The 27,364-nt window shown below is 41.8% G+C and overlaps 1 protein-coding gene across 2 annotated transcripts in view; it reads left to right on the top strand.

The window, feature by feature from the left end:
• The first annotated feature begins 340 nt into the window (after positions 1-340).
• The window catches only part of PLAT (plasminogen activator, tissue type), a 40,212-nt gene continuing 13,188 nt past the window's right edge, over positions 341-27,364 (top strand). The window contains exons 1-8 of one of the 2 annotated variants that reach the window (XM_020969611.2): positions 341-448; positions 16,958-17,051; positions 18,236-18,278; positions 19,347-19,484; positions 20,302-20,412; positions 22,191-22,365; positions 22,479-22,570; positions 24,677-24,851. In XM_020969611.2, the coding sequence (XP_020825270.1) occupies positions 16,992-17,051; positions 18,236-18,278; positions 19,347-19,484; positions 20,302-20,412; positions 22,191-22,365; positions 22,479-22,570; positions 24,677-24,851 (794 nt within the window). In that variant the 5' untranslated portion in view covers positions 341-448; positions 16,958-16,991. The remainder of the gene's footprint in view (positions 449-16,957; positions 17,052-18,235; positions 18,279-19,346; positions 19,485-20,301; positions 20,413-22,190; positions 22,366-22,478; positions 22,571-24,676; positions 24,852-27,364) is intronic. The other variant, XM_020969612.2, reaches the window with a different exon arrangement.

Genomic DNA, 27,364 nt, shown 5'->3' with positions numbered 1-27,364 from the left:
ATCCAGCCTTCTAGCCCTTCCCATCACATGTCAATGGAGGCCAAGTAACTGCAGTGGGACCCCAGGTATGGACAAAGCAACTTCCCTGTACTTGCTTGTTTATTTATTTATTTACTTAGAAAAGCAAGTGTGAATTTACAAAATCAAGCCCAATGAATAATACAGGGTGGCCCAAGGCCAGCCAGGACTGGCTCTGTTGACTATCTCATACTTCCTCCCCCTCCTTAGCAAAAAAACAGGCCCACCCCAGCTTGCTTCCATCACTCCAGCCTCTCCATTAGGCATTTTCCTGGAGGAGAAAAACCCGCCCACTCCATGCCACAGACCCCACCTCTCCGCCTGGAATTTAAAGGAGCCAGGAGCTGTTCAGGGAGCTCAGAGCTGAGGTTCAGCCACGAGCCTGCAACTTGGGAGAAAGCCCTTGGAGGGGTGCAGAAGACAAGGGGAGGTAGGTCTGTCTGTCAGCCGGGCTCCCCTTTTCCCTTTGTTAGGAGTCCCAAGGAAACTCCAAGAATGAAGGGATTTCTGAAAGTTAGTATTAGCTTCGCACTTTGGGCAGAAGAGGTATTGAAGTGGGACTTCTTTCTTGCAGCTCTCACCATTTGCCCTGGGGCTTAATGAAATGTTGGGGCCACGGTAGGGGTAACCGAGAGTGCTGCTTATATTATGAAAAAAGGAAGGGAGGAAGATAAAGGGAGAAAGGAAGAAAGAAGGAATGAAAGAAGGCAGGAACAGAATGCCAGTCCACAACCTTCCAGTTCTGGGGCATGGGTAGGGAAGTTTAATGGGTAAAGCCCTTGGGGAAGAAACGTCTGATATGCAGAGTCAGGAAAAAATGAAAAGTGGTATGCAAAAATGGTGGGAAAACAGCTGATGACTAATGGACCTGAAATCATCTTCCTCTGGGACATTAGCATGATGCCAGTTTACCTGTCTAATGCTGGCTGGGTGGTTCCTGATTAGTAGACGGAATTAGAAAGTAAAGGAGGAAGGGGAAAGTCCCTTTAGCATGGTTTGAGTTTCTTGCTGAAGTGTGCTGGGTTGGGGTGACAGGGCTGGGGGTGGAGGAGTGGGCAGGAGAAATGGTCTGCACACACAAAGACCTCTGGGCTCCGTCCCCGGATTTCCTCCTTATGTTCCCTACTGTTTTGTCCCGAACCTCCTTACCTGGCTAATGATAAACAGAGTCCTTCAAGAATTTCTTTCTCCAATTGTGGAAGCAAAATAACAAGATGAATAGCCTTTAGTCATATAGCACTTACCCCCTGGAAGCTCATAAGCCTCTGTAGATTTTCACTCGTGTAATCTTTCATTTTCTCAACCTACCAAGGAGGAAAGAAGGAGGCAAACATACTGACCCCTCAGACCATTGGTGCAAACAGCACGAAGAAGGGTAGTGACTTACCTAAGGTCAAACAGCTAATTTGGTGGCAGATCTGGACTACCAGCTAAGGTCTCCTGACTCCTTGGTGACAGCTCAAGCTACTAATATTGTCTTCCTCTCACTAATCCTCTTCTGGGTGGGTGGGTGAGGGGAAACTATATATAAAAAAAGGAACAGGGAAAAAAGAAAATAGTCTGCTGATTTTTTTAATATTTTCAACCCAATGAAGAACACTCTCCCATTCCCATGGATATGTGGGGGCATCTGAGGCACTGAGAAGGTCTTGGATCAATATGTCAACACCCAGTTTAAAAAAGAAAAATGCTGCGTTAGCAAGGATACCTTGGCTATTGAATTGTAAACTAGCACCATTCCTCCCTTTTGTGTGGGCTAGGCTTCCTTTTCAAAGATGCCAGCCTCAGAGTCTCTGAAATTTAATCCAAGCAATTTATAGCTTTCTTCAATCCACATGGCTCATTCCTAGTCCTATCTCCCCTAGGTTGGTTCAGTTTATCTCCAAATACCTGGAGCCAGTTTCTCCAGACACTGGAGATAATTCCTCATTTGTAAGTATAGCATTTGTGGAAGTGACCTGTGCTCCCCTGGGACACGGACACAGCACAGTATCATCTGAGATAATAGAGAGATGGTGTTTCATGAGACAGAGACACAACCAGGCACAGCAGAACCTTAGGACGGGTCTGACTCATTAACTTGTAAATTCCTGTAGGCCAGAGGAGCCTTACTCAGTAAATGAATGTTGATTAATTGAGTAGATTATGATAGTGTTATCAGCCCTCTCATTTGTGGTTAAAGCATGATCAGCTAAAGCCAAGGCTACATGATGCCAAACATCTGGGGAAAAACTGAAGAAAGATTAATTCTATAATTAGATTCAATGTATTTATTAAGCATCAGTTTGAAGTATACAGCAGACAGCTGGTGATGATGTATTGGAGCTCAGGAGAGAGGGATGAGGGCTGGATATTTAAATTTGGAAGCCATCTGTACAGAGATGATCTTTGCATCCATGGTTACTGATGTGATCACCAAGACAAAGAGTGTAGAGGGCGAAGAAGGAACAGGACAAAGCCCTGGGCTACAGGGGTAGGGCACCTATTGGTGTCCTACCCCTGTCCCCTGAGTAACGCTGGGCAAGTCATTTCCTCCCTCTGGACATCAGTTTCCTCCTCAGCAAAATGAGACGATTGGACCAGATGATCTCGAAGGTCCCTTCCAGGTCTATGACCCTGTAGCAGGACAGCGTTTCCCAGCTGTCATCTGACCATTGGCTGCCCCTCCTCTCGGTGGTCTCAGTCCTTGGCTCCATCCAAGGACTTAAGGGTAGGACACCAATAGGTGCATGCTGCCAAATGCCTGTCTTCTCTCCCCCTCAACCACCAAAAAATATACTCGGCTCCTTCTCCTACTTGAAGTTTCTAGCCCGCTCAGAGTGGCGAGGTGACTTGTCCAAGGTCATATAGGTTGGAAATATCCTAGCCAGGATTTGAACCCAGTTTCTCTGACTCCAAAGCCTATGTTCTTTCCATTATTATGCCTCATGGTCTTGTGTTGGTCCACATTTTTATCAGTGACTTGAATGAAGCTTATCAAGCTTATGAAATTTTCAAATGGCATAAGACTGGAAGGAACTAATACTTGGGTAACAAGATCAGGATTGAGAAAGATCTGGAGAAGCTAGAGCAATCAATCAGTCGATCAGTCAATAAACATTTATTAAGTGCCTACTCTGAACCAGGCACTGTGCTAAGCACTGGAACATGGCGCCACATCTAGTAAAATGACATTTAATTGGGATAAGTGTTGGGTTAAAAAAATTAAGTTTACGAGGACAAAATATGGGTGTCATGACTAGGCAGCAATTTGTCTGAATAAAGTCTGGGGATTTTAGTGGATTGTAAAGCTCAACATGAGTCAATAGGATTATGTAGCCAAAAAAAGAGTAAAGAGCAATGAGCATGCATTTTTAGTGCAATGGGTATTTTTTTAAAAAAACTTGTGCAATCTTGGGTTAAACTAAGAGATGCACGGGGCCCAGAACTAAGGATGTGATGAGTCCTGCCGTACTCTACCTTCGTCAGACCACACTTGTGGTGTTGCCTAGGTATTCCATCTTAGGAAGGACAGAGTGAAACTGACAAGAGTTTAGAAGTGGGCAACCTGGATGGCAAAGAAGCTTGAGACTGTGCCATAAAAAGACTGGTTGAAGAAAGTGGAGGTGTTTTACCTGGAGGAGAGAAGGGTGAAGGAGGTATATGATAGGCATCTTCCAGTATTTGAAGACTATCCTGTGGAAGAGTGGTTACATTTTTTGTGTTTGCTCCCAGAGAGCAGACCTAGGATCAATGTTCAAAAGTTACAGAGAGGAAGATTTAACTTGATATGTGCATGTATCCCTATCTATCTATCTATCTATCTATCTATATCTATCTATCTATCTATCTATCTATCTATCTATCTATCTATCTATTCATCCATCCATCCATCCATCCATCTCTATCTACCTATCTATCTGTCTATCTATCTATCTATCTATCTATCTATCTATCTATCTATCAACCAACAAACCTCCCTGACAATTAGAGCTGTCCCAAAGTGGATGGGCTGTCTGTCATTGGAGGTAGTGAGCTCCCCTTCCTTGAAGGTCTTCAAGTAAGGACCTTCTGACCACTTCTCAGGTATGCGGTAGAGGGCATCCTTGTACAGGTGTGGGCTGGATGACCTTTGAGGTCAACTCTGAGACTCTGTGATTCTTTAGCCATGTACAAGTGATGTCTCTAGGTTTGTCCAACTGGGAGAACATGGGATTAGTTCAAGAGCTCCCATATGTTCCTTTGAAGGTACGCAAGTTGTTTTCAATCAGAGCTATGTAACAGGAGCTAGTTTTCTACTATCGATCGTACTCATATTGTCAGGAGTGAATAGGGCAGAGCTTTTGAATTCAGATAAGTTCTTTATACAACCTCAAATATTTGGATATATGCAATTTTTTCCCCCTTTTTCATCTGGTTATTTGGCCTTGTGTAGACCAAGCCAAAAAGTAAATGGGCAGAATGGATTTTAACTCAAAACCCAACACTTCTAATGACAATAGAATAAAACTCCTACTACCTGTTTGTTGTTGAGTCGTTTTCAATTGTGTCTGACTCCTCCTGACCCCATTTGGGGCTTTCTTGGCAAAGATACAGGAGTGGTTTGCCATTTCCTTCTCCAGCTCATTTTACAGAGGAGGAAACTGAGGGAAATAGGGATAAGTGACTTGCCCAGGGTCACACAGCTAGTAAATTTCTGAGGCCAGATTTGAACTCAGGAAGATGAGTCATCCTGACTCCAAGCCTGGCGCTCAATCCATTGTGCCACCTAGGGGCCTCTAAAGGTGTTTAAGTTCCACTCTAATACTTTGTTAGTTCTTGTTATTAGTCCGTGTTACTAACATTATCATTATGATGATAGCAAGCATTCATACAGCACTTTAAAATTTGCAAAGCACTTCGTAAATAACATCTCTTTTGATCTTCACAACAACACTGGGAGGTAGATGTTATTGCAACCTCCATTTTACTGATGAGGAAACTGGGGCAGACGGAAGTTAAATGACGTGTTCAAGGTCACACAGCTAGTAAATGTCTGAGGCCAGATTTGAACTCAAGTCTTTCTGACTCCCAAATCCAGCTAGGACTATTTGATAAGCCCTACATGGAAAAAAAACCTCTTTTCTCAGTCACAGAATCTGCTTCTCTCCCTTAGCAACGTGAAGCTATGATTATTGTCGGTCTTATGGGAGACCAGGTGAAAGGATGAAGATAGTTTATATCAAGAGCTATCATCATTATTGGAGAACAGTGCACAATGATCTAGACTACTTATTCTACTGTGTGGACCGTTCATTTACAAAGCACAGTAAAATTTCATCAATTTCATTAATCTGAATGTGAAATAGACTTCGCTGGAGATAATCAAGTGACCAGGAACAAGAATGATTATAGTTAGTTAGAGAGTAAGGTCTGAAAGGAAAGAGGAAAAATGTTCCCTTACCCTAGGCCTAACTTGGCCTAGTCTTGTCCAGGCTAGCATAATCTAGCCTGGCCTAGCATAGCCTAACTTAATCTAATTAATCAAGCATGGCCTACCTCAATATACTGATGATGATAATAGTTGACATTTACTGTACTTAACAGCTTTAAGGTTTAACATAGCACTTTATATACATTATTTCCTTTGAGCCACACAACAATAAGTGTTATTATTCTTCCCATTTTACAGATGGGGAAACTGTGCCTAAGCAAGGTAAAGTGACTTGCCTGGCTAGTATGTTTAAGAGATGGGATTTGAACCTGAGTCACCTGTCCGGTCCTAGGCTGCTATGCCCTAACCTAGCATGAACCTAGCCCAGCCTAGCCTCTCAGAGGTGAAAATGGCCTTAGAAATCACCTAGTCTAATCCTTGGAATTTACTGTCAAAGAAAAGGAGGTCTGGTCACATGGCTCGGGGGTAGAAGAGCTGGGACTAGAACCTTATTGTATGTTAATAGATAGGTACTTAATTGAATAAGGATATACTGCTAAAATGTACCCAACTGTAATAGCGCTATGGATTATCTGCATGGCACTTTGCTAATTGGATGAGCTCAGGAATTGTCTATAAGGCAGCTGAAAACAGAAAAGAGGGATGACTTGGGCAATGTGTGCTGAAAATGGGTCTATTATGCTCCTGATTTATAAATTTACATAGTCAGGGAGGCTTCAGGCTTGTGCGTTGTGGATAGGATGAACCTGGCAATCCACTTTGAATTGTGGCTTCTTCAAGTGGTCTGCCATTTGCTTGAGCTGACACCAGAGATAGCACAGAACTCCTCTATTGTGGACTCTGCCTCAACCTCCTATGAGCACAAAGGTAGCAGAGAAATTAGTCTGAAGTCAGTCAACAATTTCCTAAGTGTAGGGGATCTCTGAGGATTCCAGAACCTCCTCTTGGAGGATCCCCAGATATCTCTGAGTTCTACCCGTTGACCTTCCTCCTTTTCTTCCCCTGCCCCCAGTAGTGTTCCATCCCCCAAGGCGTTTGCCCTGAACTGCCACCCTTACCTGTGGGCTCATTGTTGCTTTACTATTTCAGAGAAAAACGTTGAGCTACTGGGAACTTCTTAGGAGATGGTGGTTTTTGGTACACTGGTCTTCATTACAAGGGAGCTAAGAAATAGAACCTTTCATAGCTTAAGCTGAAGAATGATTTCAGATGGGTATTTAAATCCTTTTGAGCGGTGGCAGGTTCGTCAGACATTAGAGTGGAGCGACAATATATCAAAGGAAATTCTAAATCCTTTTCCTCTGGAGAGCCTCAAAAATAGCTAGGGAGGGGAGGAGGGCAGATTATAAATCTGGCCACAAGGTATGGATCATTAAAGGAAAAAAAAACACCACACAGGAAATGTTATTCTTTTCTTCTTTTCCCTGCTTGTTATGATCATAGGAAAAGGAAACCTATTATTTGTGCTTGGTTATAGCTGAGGTTATGCCCAAGCCAGGGACACCCATTTAGGCCACGGAAAGGAAAGGTGAAGGTGTTTTTTGGAAAGTTCCTGTTTCCTTATTTTCCAGCCTCACATTTTTATTCATGTAAAGCTTTGTTTCCAACCAAACCTGACTATATTATGGTCCCTAAAATGGGTCTTATCAGAGGTGAGATTCTAGAATAGTCAGCTTCTTATCCTAGTTTCTTCTTGTAATTGAAGGTGACCACTTAAACTTTCAATGCCCAGCCACTCTCTAAGGCTGTAAATTACAGAACAGTTGCAGACCTGCATTGGTAGTGGGGGAATTTTCTTCCAGGAAAGCTTTCTATATGGATGAAATCATAGATCCAGACTGCCTTCCCCTTCTTTCTCCCCTCCCCACCGCAAAAAAGAGATTGGACACAAGGTTACAGCACATGCAGAGCAAATACCTCTGTATCAGAATCATAGAATCAGTGAAAAACAAATAAAAAGCCCATAAAATCAAGTAAAGGTACCCTCCCTGAGCAGGAAACAAAATTACTTATAAAAAACACTATGAGTGTAGACAACTGGTAAGCAGTATGAGATAAAGGTTTATTGGATCAATAGAACCAGTCACAAATTGATAAAGAGGATGTAGGGTATTGAAGGTAGTAGGAAATATACCCATCAGCTTTTTGCCATTAACCAATAAAACATTTTTTATAACTTGGAACATATTAAAAACCACTTCTGCAGAAATTTGTTTTCCATGCACAATTACAAAATTAGAGCTGGAAGGGAGTTTAGAGATCATCTAATCTAACTCCCTCATTTTAAAAAGAGGCAGATGAGGGTATCTGGCTTGAGGAGCAAGTAAGGACTTAGGGCCAACTCTTCTGACTCCAAATTTAGGGATCTCCTTCCACTGAAACCCTCTTCCTCCTTGCACATTACTCATACTTCAATGTGACATAATGGAAGGTGAGTAAAAAAAAAGAACTCATGTTACCATACTATGAAAAGCTTCAGTTCTCTATTTCCTGATTGTCCAGCATGGAAACTTGGAAGTAAAATGGAGCATTGTTGTATTATTGTGTATTTCATTTCCTGTATTTTGCCACTTGTTTCGGAGGGTGGAGCATCCTTTAAAATTTTTTAAAAGCATTTTTATTTAAAGTTTTGAATTCCAAGTTTTGTCCCTCCCTCCCCTCACTGAGACAGTAAGGAGTCAAATATAGGTTATACTCATTTTGTACAAGATGACTTGAATAAAAGAAAAAAAATGAAAGAAAGTAGAAAATAGCATCTTCAGTCTGTAATCAATATCAAATCTTTCTCTGAAGATGGATAGTATGCTTTGTCATTAGCCCTTTGGGATTGTCTTACATCATTGTATTGCTGAGAATAACTTAATTATTCACAGTTCTTCTTTGAACGATATTGCTGTTACTGGGTATAACATTCCCCTGGTTCTGTTCACTTCACTCAGCATCAATTCATGTAAGTCTTTCCAGGTTTTTCTGAAATCATCCTGCTTGTCATTTCTTATAGCACAATAATATTCCATTACAATCATACATCACAGTCTGTTCAGGCATTCCCTAATTGATGGTCATCCCTTTGATTTCCAATTCTTTCTTAGCCAGAGGGTGGAGCTTCCTTGAAGAACAATAATTATTATTCAACTAGAATCCTATTTGATGGTGTTTTCAGGATTTATTTAAATTCCAGCTTCAAAGTTAACATTTCAATGAACAGATTAACTAGAGTTTTCAGAAGGAACTTTGATTGTTAAACTCCTCTTATTTTACATTTTTGGTGTTATTGTTGGGACCAGTCCATTTAACTAGTTTAGGCTAGGCTGTAATCATTTAAATAATACCTCATATGTTTATAGCACTTTGAGATTTGAAAAGTATTTTCCCCATGATATCCATTGTGAGGTAAGTAGTGAAAGTATTATTATTCTATTTTAAAGAGGAGAAAACTGAGATTCAAAGAGGTTACTTGAATTGTCCATAGTATGTGTTAAAACTAGAATTCAAATCCAAATCTCTCCCAATTCCAAATCTAGGTGATGCTAGTTCAATTATGCTCGACTCTTCGTGACTCCATTTGGGATTTTCTTGGCAAAGATACTAGAGTGGTTTGCCATTTCCTTCTCTGGCTCATTTTATAGATGAAGAAATTGAGTCAGAATTAAGTGACTTGCCCAGGATCACACAGCCAGTAAGTGTCTGAGTTGAGATTTGAATTCCGGTCCTCCTGACTCCAGGGTCAGTTCTCTATCCACTACACCATCTAGCTGCCCTGAGATCTAGTCTATTTCTTCCTCCACAACCAGTCCTGGGTGACCTAGAGACTAGGAGGATGGTAATAGAGCACTTAAGAATTAATGTTTCCATGACAATTTGGCTAATTTCCTATTTCACACCAAAACTTTAAAAAATTTCGGGGGAGGAAGACAGAATTTTGCCCCCTTTCCACTTGGGGTGAATAGTTTAGTGCTTTTTTTTTTTTAAAATAACATTCTGTCTACTCCATTTCGTCAATAATGAAAAATAGGCTGGCATAGTCCTCTCCCACTCCCCTAGCTTCCTCAGGGTTTATTTTTTAAAATTAATCAAAAAGACAGAGAAGGAACACTTGATACATAGGAAAGACCTTTATGAAAAGCTAAAAATGAATGAAAAGGGGCTTATATAATGAAAATTTTCTTATGAGATTGGGGCTCAGGGAAATGATGTGACAACCTCTTCACCTATCTCGTGAGAGTGTAACAGCTAAATGGGAACCCCCTTCTTCCAGCTCTAAGGTCAGGACTCTTTCATAATCACCTATTTATTATTTTTATCCATCATGTATAGCAGTCGACTAAGTTCATCAGATTCTTTTGTGAAGGAAGATTTTTTTAAAGATCATTTTTTTGGTCACAAACTTAACAATCACGAAACTCTCACATAAAACAACAAAAGAAGGGATTTGAAATGAAACCACGATCTTCTATCCCATAGTTTATTTCTAACTAGAGCATATTAAATTTAACAAGCTGGTAACAAAATTGCCATGTTTATTTTTGTCCCTTTCTGTAATTCTCTTTATTGTATCCTGTGTAATTTTGTTTTATTGTTTGAGAACAGGATTTGAAAGAATGAGCGGGAGGTCAATGGATTCCTCAGAGACAGAAGGACATAGAAAGTAAAAGTATGAGGTGTAGAATTGCAGAACATTAGCCTTGGAAGGAAACAAGAGATTGTGTAGTCCAACATCCTCATTTCTACAGATAAGGAAACTGAGGCCCAGAGAGACGAAATGAAGAGATTTGAATCCAGGTCTTCTGACTCCAGTTGTTTCTCTAGTACACCATGCTTTGCCTCCTTGGCTATGAGGTTCAATGGAAGCAGTGCTAGCTGTGGAGTCAGAAGATCCGAGTTATAATCCTACCTCTGTCAGTTACTATGTGACCTTAACAAAAATCACTTATCCTTTCTGGGGCTTTATTTCCTCATCTGGAAAGTGAGAGGATTGGACTAGATTGAAAACTGGGACATTAGAGTCCATCAAGACCTTCATTTTCCAGATGAGGAAATAGTAGAGCAAAAGTGAAGTCACTTGCCCAGGTAGGATTTGAACCGAGGTTGTCCTGATTGCAAGTCTGGTGCCCTATCCACTACATCCCATTGCCTCTTATCCTTCAAATTCTCCCTTTGAGCTGTAGGTCTCTCTCAGGACTCTAGGATTCTTTTCTTTTCTCTACACCCTCTCACTTGTCTCTGGGCTTCATTATCATCTCTAGAGAGATGACTCCCAGATATATATGTTCATCCCTAGTGTCTCTCTCCTGAGCTCCAGTCATGCATCTTTTTCTGCCTAATGAGCATTTCAGATGGAATGTCCTGGAGCCATCTCGAGTTCCACAAGTTCAAATCAAAACGTTATCTTTTGCCTCAAAATTGGTGCATTTGATTGTTGGCCAGCCTCTATTCATAGATACCTTCTCCTCTTGGGGTTTTCTTGATGCTGCTCTATCTTTGTTCTCTGCCTTCCTGTCTGCTGGATCACCACCTATCTCTTATCCCCTGACTATGGGTGTCCACCCCTCCTCCCAAGGCTCTATCCTCACCCTTCTTCTCTTTCTACACTTTCTTACTTGGTGACCTTTTCGGCCCCTGTGGGTTCAATGATCATCTCTATGCAGATGATTCTGAGGTCTATGCATCCTGCACTAGTCTCTTTCCTGAGCTCAAGTCTCACAGACTGGATGTCCTATAGGTATCTCAACTCGGCATCTTCAAAATCGAGTTCATTATCTTTCTCCCTAAACCTTTCTTATTTCTGTCAAAGGCACCAGTGTCCTTCCAGGTCACTTACTTTCACAACCTTTGAATCATGCCAACTTCCCATTTTCCTTCACAAATTATATTCAATCAGTTGCTGAGTCTGGTAGAGTCTACCTTCACAACATGTCTCCTCTGCTTCCTCTCTACTCACACAGCTACCGTCTTAGTTCTGACCATCATCCTCTCACCTAGATTATTGAAATAGCCTCTTAATTAGTCATCTTGCCTCAAGTTCCTCCTCTCTCTAATACATTCTTCACAAAGTGATATTCCTAAAGTAAATTCCTGATCACATCACTCCCCTGCTCCATAACTCCCCCCCCCACCCCTTTGCCGAGCTCTGTGACCTTGGACAATTCACTTAACCTTTTTAGGTCTGATTTCCTCATCCTCAAAGAGGGCTGGACCAAGTGGCCTCTAAGATCTCTTCTAGCTCCAGACCTAAGCTCTATGGATGCTCAAGGTCAAATGCAAACTCCTCTGCTTGGCATTTAGAGCTCTTCACAAGCTGGCACCAATCTGTCTTTCCAGGATGATTCCATGTGACTTTCTCAGGCTCTTCCCTCATGCTCCAGCCAAACTGGACTGCTTGCTGCTCTCCACCTGGGTCTTTTCATAGGCTGTCCCCCATCCATGGAAGGCCTCCCAGTCCCTCTCTTCACCTCTACCTCTTGGAATCCCTAGCTCACTTCGGGACTCAGCTTAAGTGCCCGCTCCTTCAAGAAGCCTGATTCCTCCAGTCGTGAGTGTCCTCTGCCCTACCTCAAAGCACTGTGCATTTAGATTGTACACATCCTGGTTGTCCACTTACCTGTGGACATGCATTCCTCAATATGCAATATCCTTGAGGGCAAGAACCGTGTGGCCTACTTCTAAAGGTGTATCCGCTAGCACAGTGCTCAGTACATTGTTGTTCAGTTGTTTCAATCTTGAGTGGGAGGTTAGACTAGATGGCTTCATGGGTCTTTGTTGGGTCATTTTTTCAGTCATGTTAGACTCATGGCCTCATTTGGGGTTTTCTTGGCAAAGATCCTAGAGTGGTTTGCCATTTCCTTCTCCAGCTCATTTTATAGATGAGAAAACTGAGGCAGACAGGATGAAGTGACTTGCCCAGGGTAACATATGTGTCTGAGGCTAGATTTGAACTCAGGAAGAAGAGTCTTCCTGATTCCAAATCCAGTGCTCTACCCACTGCGCCACCTAGCTCAGTCTATGCTCAGTATATAGCAGATACTTAATACATACTTACTGATGGATGATTGTTCCTATAGACATGCCCAATTATATAATCCTGGTTAAATCATTTAACTTCTCTGAAACTCAGTTTGGAAGAGATAGGAGACAGGGACTAGTCCTACAATTTTGTTGATATGGGGAACTTCTCTTCCAGGTGAGGAAACTACCAAAGCAGGTGTCAGCAACTTAGAGAGTTGCATAGAGACTAAGAGGTCAGCTGACTTGCCCAGGGTCTCCTAGCCAGTGTGTGGGTGGGGGTGAGGAGGTAATTGCACAGTGGTCTTTCTGGTTCTGAGGCCAGCTGTCTAACCATTATGGCACACAGCTTCTCATTTGTAAAGGAGAATTAAATTGTCTGTGCAGTAAGTACCTAATTCTGCAGAGTTGTTAAGAAGATCAAAGGAGACATTATATGCAAAGTGATCTGTAAACTGTAAATGACTAGATAAAATGTGAGTTAATGGAAGAATTCCCCAGTTCTCCTGACTTCAGTCTTGTGCTCTTTCCACCATCACTCATTAGAAAAGAGTACCAACAGTACCAACCAGGATGAAACACAGGTTTATCAGAAGACCAGAAATGTACCCTCGGTTTGAGTCCAAAATCTTTGCTGCCAGTGCCTGCAATAGCATTTTAGCTTCTAAGACCATGGGCCTGGACTGCTCTCTCACTTGGTGGCAGGCATCTTTCCCTCCTGGCCTTAAAGTTCTACATTCTGTGAGTCTGCAGAAAACAGAAGGAATCCGCAGCACGACACAGTGGTTTTTTTTCTTGGTGCACTTCTGATCTGAGACATCCTTTAAGTATGATCTGCTAAGAAAAAAAAATCACTTTATTGTTTGTAAAATGAATACCTGAAGATATTTTTCTAAGCTTGTCTTTTTGAAAATTTCAATTCTGAATCAACCTCATTTCCCCTCTCTTAGAATTTCCCACTGATACCAGCAAGAGAGCTAAGAAATGTTCAAAATCTATCCCGCAGATCCATTGTGTGGCTTACTGGGTTTTTCTTTTTTTGGGGGAGGGGGTTGCATTCTCCCTTTCCTTTGCCCAGGCAGTCCCTGCCCCCTACCTACCCCCAACTTCTCTGACAAAGGACAGACAAGGAAACTTTTTATGTACCATCCCCCCTCCTCTTGTCTCTCTTCCATCAATTTCACTGGCTCACTCTGCTGGCCTGGTGACTAAGTCTTTTGTCATCTTTCCATCCCACCAGCCCCTCCAGCTGCTCTAATGGGCTCTGTTTATGCAGTATGGGTTCAGCCACAGTTCTGTTTGTGTGTGAGACTAGCTTGAACTGGATTAGCTCTGTGTGTGTGTGTGTGTGTGTGTGTGTGTGTGTGTGTGTGTAGCTGCTGAGGAGGGGGAGTGTTAGTGGGGAGATAGAAGGAATGGGAGTCAGTAGGGAAGCACCCTCACTGAGAGCTAGATTAAAAAAACCAGGAAAATGCCAACCCTTGGTAGCAGCTGAAAATGAAAATAACTTCCCCTTTCCCTGTTTTCTTGTGTCCTAAATGCAAAGAGGGCTCTGTGTCCACAGTGCTGTTGGACATTCTCATCCAAATTTCCTTACTGATACTCAACAGAGGGAATCTTTTCCTCGGAGGGAAGACTAATTTTTTTTTTAAACTTCAAAAGATTGACAATGAAAGTGTGGGCATTCCTTCCATTTATGTAAAAGATCACAGTCCCTCCATACTTCAGTAGGTGGTTTCCTGGGCTGCTGTGGCTAAAAAAAACAACAAAACACCAAAAAACCAAAAAAAAAAACCCTCCTGTTGTCCAACCTCCTGATGGAGACCTTCTCTGTGCTTAGCTAGACTAGTGCTTGGATGAGACACAGTCTGTTTCCCAGTCTGTAGTCAGGTTTTCCTTTCCAATTTGGTGGGACCTGCCAGGCCTTATGTTCTATTGACTCAGAGACTTTGAAAACTCAGGGTGACCTTCGTGCTCCAGTGAGGCATTAGAGGGGCGCTTTAGGGGAGACAGGCCAACAGGTGAACAGAAAGGTAAAATGTGAATTCTTCCTTCATTTTCCAGCACTTAGGATTATGTTCAGTTGATGGCATCTGGGGTTCCTGAAAGATGGAACTTAGCGGGTGTCAACCCAGTTCAAGCACCTACCATGGGCAATGTACTATGTATACGATCAGTGTTAGGGATGAGAAGATGAAACTGGATATCAGATCCAGGGGAAAATAGCATTTGTATGGTGCTTTCAGGTTTGCAAAGGCTTTTCTGATGTTATTTCATTTGATTCAGGACAGACAAGATAATAGGAAGGGGCAGATGAGCAGGGAGTAATCAGAATGGAAGGGCTAGTTAATTTAGGATGCAAGAATAAAGGAGTTAAATTCATTCATTCATTTATTCCATATATATTGAGATATCTGAGATGTGCAGGGCACTATCCTGCATACTGTGATGGACATTAAGCCTTCATGGTCAGGTTAAGATAATAACTAAGTGGGGTACCAATTTATAAATATGTGAAATCTGCAAATCCTAAGAAGAGAAATGTATTTGAGAACTACTACTTGAGGAATTAGCAAGGGGATGAAATCAAGAAGAGGAACTTAAAGGGAAAATTAGGAAAAAGTGGAGAAAGGGGAAATTTAGGGAAAGCAGGAGAAATTCCCTGTGCTCAGAATATTACAAAGTGTGTGTCAGTCTGGTGATACCCTAGAATTTCCCCTCTTTTCTTTTGGAATGGCCAAGAAATGAAAATCCTAGGCCCTTTCCTGTGTATGAAGTAAAGTCATTCCAAAAAGCAGCAGGTGGAAGTGGGCATGTTCTGAGCTGCCCAAGTCAGACAAAGACCCAAACACTGGGCTTTTATTTCCTTCAAGGAAGGGAGAGGAACTGGGAGTGAGGACAGACACCATTAGCAGGAAATCCCTCTGAGTTCATCCAGTGCATTCTTTTTTGGGGAATCCTTCTACATCAAATACCCCTGCGTATCCTCCTTCCCACCCTCCCAAGCCCTCATCTCTATCAGCCCTTCACGCCTTAATTTTTCTTCTGTTTCCAGTGGCCGGTCGCCCAGGAAGAGTTCAGTCAGGTATAATGAGCCCCCTTGTCTCTCATTCACCCTGAAAAGGTCAAGTGGGAAGGTGGGGGGATGACTTCACTTTGGCAGGAGTTTTATAAAAGAACAAAGAGGAAGCCAGTAAAAGGCAGGAATAAAGGCTTGGGGAGGAAAGGTTCAGCTGGAGTTGTCTCTGAACAGATGGAGGAAGCCTAGTTCCTTAGAGCCTTGGGGGAAGAAAGGGGAGGAAAAGAGGAGGGGAATGGGATCAAGAGATTGTTGTGACTGAAGGGAAATGAGTCAAAGGAAGAAAGGCATTGATTTAATTCTGGTGGATGAAGGAGTGAGATGGCTTGCCAGACCACAAAATAACACCCCAACCAACTAACCTACTTTAAGTGCCAAGGGCAAGACAGAAGGGAAAGGCAAATGGAAACTGGAAGCCTGGGATCCAGGAATAGAAGAGTTGGATCCTGCAAACAGGATGCTCGCTCTCCTTTCTACACATTCCCACATTCGGCACCATCAACAGAAAATGAGACGGTTTGGTGGGCTTGGGGCAAGGAGAGGAGTGACATTTGCTGGTGAGCATCAGGAATAGCTCCCTGGTGATGATGGCACTGAGGACAAATTGAGGCTCAACTAGTGCTGATGTGCCAGCAATAAGATCTAAATAACTTAATAATTTCCTCTGGAAAAATGAGAGACAGAGAGAGACAGAGATGGAGAGAGACAGAGAGACAGAGAAAGAGAGACAGACAGGCAGAGACAGAGATGGAGAAAGTGACAGAGACAGAGGCAGGGAGAAAGAGAGAGACAGAGACAGGGAGAAGAAAGAGAGAGAGCTAGCTTGCATTGCTTTAGTATACTTTAGTTAGCCCCAGGCAGCAGTCACAATCACTTCTACAGGAACTCAAAGCACCTATAAAGAAGGGTCACTGAACACCTGCTCTTTTAACCTATAGATAGACGTATCTTCTGACCATCTGTGCTGGTATTTTCCATTCTTCACCTTCCTTCTAAAATTACTCCTCTGTCTGACATCAGTGCTTGGATCACTGGGTACTACAATGTACCTGGTCCGGTTGAAATCTTTATCTTTTACTTTCCCTTCTCCCTTGCCTCTCATATCCAATCATATCCCAAGCCTTGTCAATTCTACTTTGGCAACATTTCTCAAATCTGTTTCCTCAACTAGACTGTAAGATCCTTGAGGACAGAGACAGTGTTATCTCTCAGCTTTGCGTCTTTCCTAAAGTTTAGAGCAATGTTCTGTATACAGTAAGTGCTTAATAAACATTTGATATTTAATTCAGTTTGGTTCTGCATCCAGACAAAGAAGGATCCAGTCATATTAGAGCTACAGCATCTCGTATGTGCTAAATAAATATTGATTGATTGACTGGATTTCGTGGTTACCTTCCAGTCCTCATCTCACAATATTAATCCCATTCTTCTCCTCTTTTTTTAAGGACTTGAAGGAAATCAAAGAAGGGAAGTGTGAAAATGACAGGAGAATTCTTTGGTTTTTTGTTGTTATATGGAGTAGTCTCTCTCTCTAGCCAGGTAAGGAGCCTTTTCACCTACATTATACATATTGTCATATGAGGGTCGGCTGAAACAGCTGGGCATGTTTGAGGGCTTATCAAGTAGAAGAGGCAGCTGGCATGCTCTCTTAGGTCCCAGAAGATAGAATCCAGAGTGATGATTAGAAGTTGCAAAGAGGCAAATTGATGACAGCTTTACTTAGAGCTATCCAAATGGCCCAGTGGTAATCTGGTCCAACTCTCTCTTTTTCCCAAGGTTAGAGAGATAGTAAGTGGCAGCCTGGGCACCTCTGGAGCTAATGGGTTCTACCTCACAAGAGGATGTCACACAGAGGCTGACTGACCTCTTCCTGGGGGTGTTGTGCTAAAGACTTCTTTTTGGTTATGAGTTGGACTATATGGCTGGCAACTCCTTTATGCGGGAGCATGGAGTAGGCCCCCAGCAAATATTTGATTTGTGATGGAAGAGTCCTGGACCTAGAGAATCAGCAGACCTCCTCCTATAAAGAAGTCATCCTACAAAGGAATCTCAGTGACATCTGGTTCAATCCCCTCATTTTGCAGAGAAGGAAACTAAGACCCAGAAAGGTTGTACTTTGTCCAGTCTCTGTGGCGAGATCATGACAAGAAAAGTACCTAGGTCTGCTGACTATCATGAATCGGGTATTTGCTGAGAGCCCATAACATGTTCTCACAAAGCCCAGATGTTTGGGGAGATACAGAAGTATAAGGTACAGTCACTTGCTTAAAGGAGATCACAGTCTAGCTGAGGAGATAGGTTATAGACCCTTCTGGAAAAGATACCTACAAACGCAAGGTGGAAGCGCCAAATGGAAGCGTGACCTAGGCAATACGCAATGCAAGAATCCATAGAAAGGTGTCATCTGTGGGGGGGTGAGGTGATCGTGGAAGACTTCCTGGAGAAGGTGGACTTTACTGGGGCCTGGAATGATGGGTAGGATTTAGATAGGTGGGAGAAGTGGAACAGAATTCCCAGTAAGGAGAAATTAGCTTGAAGGGAGAGAAAAACAGGAGCTAATAAGATAATAATAATAATAATAGTAATAATAATAATAATAATATTCTCACCAGAGAGATTACCTTAGGCAGCCGCCTGGTTTGGTAGGTACATACTAAATAGTTATTTCCTGAGACACTGCCAGCATTCACTTATCTCTCTTCTCTCCCCTGGTTTCTTTGCAGGACCTTCACAACCGTTTCAAACGAGGAGCTAGATCCTACACAGGTGAGTGAGAGGTGGGGTTGGCGAGGAGAAGTTTGAGAAAGCACAGGGCATGTAAGGAGTCAATTAAACTAGCGGGGAAGGGGGAGGAGGGGTAGTTAAGGATGTTCTTAAGGCACGTGCGAGCCTGTTTGCACAAGCTATGCCAAAGTTATGTTTTGTAAGGAGAACAAGTCTATTGAGATAGATATACACATATGTATGTTATGCATATCTATAGGCTGTTAATGATTATTAAACAATGATCATTGTGTTGTTCAACATTTCTTCAACAAGCATATATTAAGTACCTGCTATATACCAGGCACTGTTCATCAATTCATTCATTCAATAAATATTTATCGAACATCTGCTAGGTCCAAGGAAATGTCCTAGGCACCATAGGTGATACAAAGATGTCCAAAGTATGGTTCCTGTCCTATAAGAGCAAGATAGTCATGTAGTCATAAATCTTAAGGGAGGTTAGGGATTACAGGTCGTCTAGGCAAAAGTCTGTTATTTACAGATATGGAACCAAAGTGTGGAGAAGGGAAGAGATATGCCCAAGCCCAAACAGCTGGTTAGTGTCAAAGCCAGAATTCCGACCCTTTTTGATCCGGAGCTTCTGGCTCCCAGTCCAATATTCTTTCCTGGGTTGTAATCCCAGCTCCACCAAGAACTGCTTTTTGGGTGAAAGGCTGTTTAACCTCTATTTCTTTCCTCAATTTCTTTCCATCTGTAAAATTTAGCTTTCACCTCTGACTGTCACCTATTCTACTCACTGCAGTTAAGAAAAAAGTCCAAGATGCCATTTGGAAGGGAACTTTACCATTTTCTCATCTGTAAAATGGGGATAATAATTTCCATTTTAGTATCTATCTCACAGAGTTGTTAACCTATATAACACATTGAAAGTGCTTAGCAAACTTTAAAGCACTATATAAATATCAACTATTATTATTATTATCATTATTACTGTTTCTGGGGGCATTGGGTTGAAACTGCGGGATTTCTCTTCATGGGATGAAGGGGGCTGGGTACTATTTAGCACATAGAACACTAAAGAGAGTTGTCCTGCTTCTTGTTATATAGGTACTTGCAAAGATGAAGAAACCCAGATGGTTTACAAGAAAGGGCAATCATGGCTGCGTCCTGCGATCAGAAGTAACCGGGTAGAATTTTGCAGGTGTGATAATGGCTACCCTCGGTGTCACAGCACACCTGTCCAAAGTAAGCATCATTATTGAGGTTTGCCCTTAAAACTCCAAATAATCAATCTCACTCATGGGAATTTTGTCCTTGGAAGGCCACAGAACTTTTGAAATTTTTAAAAAAATTTTAGACTTAAATACTAACACTTAAACACATAACAAGAAAGGAAAAAGAAATGTATTGTAAACTTAAGTATTAAAACACATATAAAATAAGAAAAGAAAAAAATGTCATGTGTACAGCAGAATGTAAGAGAGGATTCAAAACATATAGCAATAAATTTCCATTTCAGGAAAGCCTATATACTAAATACTGCGCCTTGTATTGAGAGCTGTCAATCTTCGCTTCCTTGTAAGTTTTCTTTTATTCTCTGCTGTACACTTTTTACTTCATTCTTTTTCCCCCCTCCTCCCCACTCAGGCTACAATTAAGCATGGATATATATATATATATATGTATGTATGTGTATATATGTGTATATATGTATATACACATATATACACATACATACATATATACATATATAAACGTATACATTTTCCTAACAGATTCTATTCCTGAGCCTTGGAGTCGGGAGGACCTGAGTTCATATCTGGCCTCAGACACTTGACACTTACTAGCCGTGTGACCCTGAGCAAGTCACTTAACCCCATTGCCTAGCCAAAAAAAAAAAAAAGAAAATGTAACAGGACAAGAAAGAAGAGGGAGGACAAGATGATGGGAAGGAGATGAAATGTAGAGGGCAGGGAGCTGTCTTTGGTTATACACTATCCCTCTTTTTTTTCCCCTTAGGATTACTTTGAAAATTGACTCCATTTTTCTTTGCATTTAACAGCTTGCAGTGAGCCAAGGTGCTACAATGGTGGCATTTGCAAGCAGGCCTTGTATTTCTTCGATTTTGTCTGCCAGTGTCCCAGAGGTTTTACAGGAAAACAATGTGAAATAGGTGAGTGGTTGAGTGAGTGAGTAAACCCCAGCTCCACAGGTCCAGTCAAGGGACCAAAGAGGGTAACACTGAGGTTTTAGGAGTAATAGGCTGTGTGACCTAGTAGAAGGAGTTCTGTTTCTAGGTCCAAGTTATAATGTTAATAGAATAGAGAAAGAAGGGAGGGAAGATATAGCTAGCTAGCAATGGTGTTCAGTTGTTTTTTTATGTCCAACTATTTATGTCTCCATTTGGGATTATTATTTTTTTGTGTGTGCGAGGTAATTGGGGTTAAGTGACTTGCCCAGAGTCACATAGCTAGTGAGTGTTATAAGTCTAAGGCCAGATTTGAACTCAGGTCCTCCTGACTCCAGAGCCAGTGCTCTATCCACTTTGCCAACTAGCTGCCCCTAGGATTTTCTTAACAAAAATACCAAAGTGGTTTGCCATTTCCTTCTCTAGCTTGAAGAGGTTTGGGGTAGAGGTCAGGGGTGCTGGGACCCCGAGAATGCCAAGGCAGAGTTGCCTGGAATGAATTCACACACCCAAGCCATCTTTCAGATGTCATCTGTCAAGAGACAATTTATTACAACACCAATAGAAGAGGGCAGAGTTCCTTTGGGGAGCTTCCAATCTAATGGGGGTGATTCTAGAGCTTATGTAGAAAAGGTGTATGGGAAAGGAATGCCAGGGATACTAATTAGGTAATCTAGGTGTCCAGGTGTCTTGGGAGCTATAGATGGGAAAGTATAGGGAGTATACCAGACATTGAAGGAGTTGTCAGAGGTATGGACCTTGGGGATCTGGCATGAGAGAGAATCCTTGGGCCAGCCAGGGACAAAAATCCTTGGGCCAGGCATCCCTCTGTCCTGATAAAAGAATGTGTTCTGCAACAAGAGAAAATTTTGTCACAGGACAGGGGCCTAATGAGAATTTGGGAGGCTGGGGCCTGAGTACCCCATCAAGATTATTTTACAGATGAGGAAACTGAGGCAAACAGGGTTAAATGACTTGCCCAAGGTCACACAGCTAGTAAGTATCCAAGGTCAGATTTGAACTCAGGTCTTCCTGACCCCAGATCTGTTGCTCTATCTACTTCTACCTAGCTGCTCTTGGGGATAGGAATTTGCCCCTTATTCCTTTTGAAGACTTTTCCTTTAGGACCCAGATTTGTCAGCCCCCTTCTCTCCCAGGCATAGAGATCAGAAGTTCTGCAGATGGTCTATGGACCCAGGAAGTTCAGCCACCACCTCTGTCATTAGCTAGCGGCATGACGTTACTCGAGTTGCTTAAGCACTCCCGGTCTCAGTTTGCTTTGGCTGTTGGGGTATTCTCGTGTGATTGTCGGGTGATACGTTGGGAGACAAAAAAGCAATGGGTTTGAAGTTGGGAGTCATGGGTTCAACTGCTGGTGTCTGCCACTCAATACCTGGGTGATCTTGGACAAGTCATTTAAACTCTCATCATCTAGAAAATAAGGATACTGGACTAAATGATCTCCAAGGTTCTTTCTAGTTCGAAATGTAATCAAGTTTCTTTCTAGCTTAAAACGATATGAGGCAGGGGCAGGTAGGTGACACAGTGGATAGAGCTCTGGCCTTGGAGTCAGAAGGACCTGAGTTCAAATCCCAGCTCACACATATAACACTCGCTAGCTGTGTGAGCCTGGGCGAGTCACTTAACCTTGATTGCCTCACCAAAACAAAACAAAAGACATGAGGCAAAATGCTTTAAAAATGATTATCAAAAAAATCAGATTATTTAATGCGTTATTTTATTATGTTTCTCCTTCTAATCAGATACTGATGCAGCGTGCTATAAAGACAAAGGATTCACCTATAGGGGGACGTGGAGCACAAGTGAAAGCGGGGCCGAGTGTGTAAACTGGAAGCTGAGTGGCCTGTTCTCCAAACAGTACAATGGGCAGAGGCCAAATGCCCTCAAGCTAGGACTTGGGAACCACAACTACTGCAGGTGAATGAGACTTGCTTTGACTCTGGGAGGTCTTCTCCGGGAAGGGTCCCCCAAACCCTCGGTTATGTTAGAGAGTAGAATTTCTAATCCTCCCTCTGCCCTCTGACATTTAGGAACCCAGACAGAAGCTCCAAGCCCTGGTGTTACATCTTCAAGGATGGATTTTATATCGGGGAGTACTGCAGCATCCCGTCCTGCTCAAAGGGTGAGTGCCCAAGGGGCGTGTTTGGTCTGAACAGCCACACTGGCCTTGATGGAGAGAGAAAGCCACCAAGTTGAGGGGTAAAGCAATTGGGAGAACAAGGCTGATAGCCCTTGCTTCGGAGAAGAGCAAAAAAGAACAGGATGGTGTCTGACTTGTTTCAGTGGAAACAAAGTTAGAGGTTGTTTTGGTTTTCAGAGGCAAGGGAAGAGCAGGCTTTCTACACAATTTGATTCAATTCAACAAACATTTGTCAGACACCCACTATATAGAGAGCCCTGTGTTAGGTGATGGGGATTTAAAAAAGAAAAAGAAAAACCAAAGACCTTGTCATCAGAAGATTGTAATCTAATGGTGTAACAGAGAGAAGCACGTTATGATGTTTTATCAAAGCCTTCTTCTCTACCAAAGCCTCATTGTGATGGACAAGTAACCCTGGGTTCGCAAAGGCTAGGTTAACAGAGCACAATTTCTGGCAGATCCTACTGAACCATGAGGATGAACCAGTAATAGACTATGTTGGCTGTCCAAGGATCAACCTAGTTCAGTTCAGAAATGCCTTTTACCATAATACTAGTAACTAAGTGATGATTTAATTTTTTTTTACAACAGCAACACAAGGAGACCTTTTATTACAAGAGGGGTTGCCGTCTGCATTATTAGAAAGGAGACTTGTATGGCTCTTTGGAAGAAGTATGAGAAATGGTGTTAAGTGCCTAGGACAGGGGTAAGAGATTTTAAGAGATCACTTCTAGGAAGAACTTCATAAATGGAGGGCTCCTTCATAATTGATGCTGGGCCTTGGAGGAAGAGAAAGATTTCAGCAGGCAGAGATGAAGTGCACTATTATCCCCACCTAAGGGATAGTGTGTGCAAAAGCAGAAAGGCAGGCAAAGGCCAAACTGGAGAATGGTGAGAAGTGAATGATGGAATGACGACTATGTGAAGGCAAGTAGTTTGAAATAAGGTTGAGCCTGTATTGTGGAGGGCTTTGAATACCAGGTTAAAGAGTTTGGATTTGGCTTGGCAGGCAATGAGGAGTTACCGAAATTTTTTAAGCAGAGAAGCATTAGATTTTTTAGAAGGCTAATACAATCATCTGGGTAGCTAGATGTTTCAGCAGATAGAGTGCCAGGCCTGGAGTGAGGAAGACTCATCTTCCTGAGTTCAAATCTGGCCTCAGACATTAGTTGTGCGAGTCTGGGCAAGTCATTTACCCCTGTTTGCCTCAGTTTCCTCATCTGTAAAATCAGATGGATAAGGAAATAGCAAACCACTGCAGTATCTCTTGCCCCCAAATAGTGTCATGAAGAGTCAAACTCTACTGAAAAGAACTGAACAACAACAACAAACGATACGATCATCCAGGCAAGAGAGGAGTACTTGTATGAGGGTGGAAGCAACGAGAATGGAGAGGAAATGGAAAAAATATTATAAGAGATAATGTGGAGGGAGAATTGATTGGAATTTGTAACTGATAGGATTGAGGGGAGAGTAGAGAAAAGGAAAGAACTTTAAATAAGGATTTAAGCATCTAGGTAACTAGGATAATGATATAGAAATTGCAAAATAGAAAGAGAAGCAAGTGTAGGTTAACAGAAGCATGTTTTATTACTACAGAACTATTCTAGAATCTGACAGTGTATAAAGGTAGGAACTCAAGAGGAAACAAGTCACTCCATTGTATCACAGCACCCCATCACTCTGTGGATCACTAATCCCTCAGAAGCTATGATTTTCAGTCTTGGTTTTACTCCTGATTTGTTATGCAGCTGTGAGGGACATTCAATCTCTCTGGGTCAGTTTCCCAAGAAGCAAATTAGAGGGGTTTGAAAAACTGATTGCTAAATCCTCCAAAACACCAACAACTGATAATATTAAGTGGGACAGTTTGTCAATTGTTTCTGTTAGAGAGAGAAGGAAGCAGTTTCTTCTCGGACTTGAGAAAATAAAAAGGAAGTGATAAAATTTCAGATGCTTCCGAAAAGGAGAAGTTTGGCATCCCAATTCATCTTACTCAGCTCCAAGCCCTCCCAGAAAGGATTTACTATTCATCTGATTTCTTATTTATTTTTTGTTTCATCCTTTTGTTTTTCCTTCTTAATCTAGGTCCCACTAATGATTGCTATACTGGAAATGGCATATCGTACCGGGGTATTAGGAGCAAAACTGAATCAGGCAATTCCTGCCTCAAGTGGAATTCACCACATCTGATATTTAGAGATTACACAGCACGGAGGGAGAATGCACGTGACTTGGGCCTGGGCAGTCATAATTTTTGCCGGTAGGTTTGTATTTGTATGTAAGATGCTGGCTTTTATGGGGGGGAGGGGGGAAAGAGAGAGTAAGGGTAATATTTGATGTTTCAAGTTAAAATGTGAAGAGATTTTTGTGGCCTTGTCTGTCAGAGAATTCAAAAAATTTTCATATAGCTTCCATATCTTCACAAATTTCCTGTGAAAATAGATTTCTACTCTCATTTTCCTGATGGGGCAAAAAAAGCCCAAGTCACAGAAAGGTCAAGCAATTCTCTTGAACTCACATAGTCATTCAAAGAATCAAATGTAGAACACAGGTGTCATGATTCCCAGCTATTGAATTGCTCTATGATGTAGCTTTTCCCAGGTTCCCGTTTTCCTCTAAGACCCTTTCTAAGAATAGTGGCTAGCATTTACTTAGCAATTTAAGATTTGCAAAGCACTTTACAAATATTCACTCATTTTATCCTCACAACAACCTTGGGAGGTAGGTGCTATTATTATCCCTATTTTACAGATGAGGAGACTGAGGCAGAACAAGGTTAACAGCCTATATTAGGCTCTCTGAGTTAATAAGTATCTCAGGCAGCATATGAACTTGGGGCTTCCTGAATCCAGCTCTAGTGCTCTATCCACTGAGCTATCAAGCTACCTCTATAAATAAAGAAATTTTCTCTCTATAAATAAATAAACAAGCAAGCAAACAAATGAATGCATGGATCTGTGACAGTTTTCCCAACATCCATTATATAACAATGTAATTCATTCCAAAAAAAAATATTTTTAGATGATTACATATGCTTCATTGGTGTGTTATGTAGAGGTAGGTAACATTCAAGTTAGCCTGAAGGGGCCCTAAATAGTTCTACAGAATTGATTACCCTTACCAACATGTGTCAGTCAAGCTATTGTTAAGACGTCCTTGTTCTCCACAATTCTGTTATGAACACTGCTTCTAGAAGGGATTTGAGAGTTCCGTTGACTTCCCTATCCAGCTGGATTTCTCTGGACCTTTTTAGCTAGTGAACAATAGAGCATTGCAGTCTGCTTAATCTTAATTAAAAATAACAACACAATTTTTCCCAAGAGAGAGGAGGTATTATGGAGATATTCAAAATCTTATTTTTCACATTCCAAGCTCTATATGAGCATGTTGGGGGAGGGTGGGGGAGGAGAGGGCACAGGCCCTTTTTAAGGCATGGGCATCTAGGTGGCACAGTGGACAGGATGCCAGATCTGGAGTCAGGAAGACTCATCTTTGTGAGCTGAAATCCAGCCTCAGACACTTCCTAGCTGTCTGATTCTGGGCAAGTCCCTTAACCCTGTTTGCCTTAGTTTCCTCATTTGTAAAACGGGCTGGAGAAGGAAATGGCTAACCACTCCAGTATCTTTGCCAAGAAAATGGCAAATGGGATCATGAAGAATTGTACACGACTGAAAAATGATTCAACAACAACATCATAGCAGAAGTGGAATTTGATTAATGGGAAAGATTCGAAAGATGATGATGGAGACTGGAATTCGTGTCCTATGAAGATAGATTGAAGAAGGCTAGTGAAGAGAAGGAGGGCTATCTTCCATTATCTATAAGGTCATCTTTTGGATAAGGAAACCAGAGAGCAGAACGAAGAACAGTGGATGGGAGTTACAGGGAGATTCCCCGTCTATATCTTCCTGATAATTACAAGTCCTCTGTTGTCGGGGGTCTTCAAGAAAGACTAGAGAGCCACATGTTTTGGATGTTGTGGTAGAGATATCCAACGTAAGGCCTGTGGGTTCTATGTGCTCCCCAGTGTATCCCGAACCAGATGGAAAGGCAATAAGAAATGTTTAACAAAATGAATAAAAATACTTCATTGGTTATGTAAATTTGAGGTTTCCTAAGTCAGCATGTGGCCAGCGGGGATCCATTCCTATTTGAGTTTGACATCAATGTAAAGGTCACAAGGTCTCTTCTAACTCTGAGCTTTTTAAAAAAAATTAATTCATGTTTAGTTTTCAACATTCACTTCCATAAGCTTTTGAGTTTTAAATTTTCTCACCCTCCCTCCCTCCCTCCCTTCCTCCCCAAGACAGCATGTAATCTGATATAGGGCCTACATATACATTCTTATTAAACATATTTTCACATTAGTCATGTTGTAAAGAAAGAATTAGAACCAATAGGAGGAACCACAAGAAAGAAGGAAACAAAACAAAACAGAAGAAAAAAAAGAGCAAATAGTATGCTTTGATTTACATTCAAACTCCATAGTTCTTTCTCTGGATGTGGATAGCATTTTCCATCATGAGACTTTTGGAGATGTCTTAGATCCTTGCATTGCTGAGAAGAGCTAAGTCTATCAACGTTAGTCATCACACAACGTGGCTGTTACTGTATACACCATTCTCCTTGTTCTGCTCACTTCACTTAGCATCAGTCCATACAAGTCTTTCCAGTCCACTTGCTCATCATTTCTTATAGCACAACAGTATTCCAACTCTGAGCTTTTATTTTAAAATCCTGTGGTTTGCTAACTGAGGTAAAATGCTCTAACCT

Source organism: Phascolarctos cinereus, unplaced genomic scaffold (genome assembly GCF_003287225.1).
Source record: "Phascolarctos cinereus isolate Bilbo 61053 unplaced genomic scaffold, phaCin_HiC Scaffold_2;HRSCAF=192, whole genome shotgun sequence".
In the NCBI taxonomy this organism is placed as follows: Eukaryota; Metazoa; Chordata; class Mammalia; order Diprotodontia; family Phascolarctidae; genus Phascolarctos; species Phascolarctos cinereus.
Note: the sequence above shows the minus strand (reverse complement) of the source record. Positions and strands in the feature narration are given on the sequence as shown.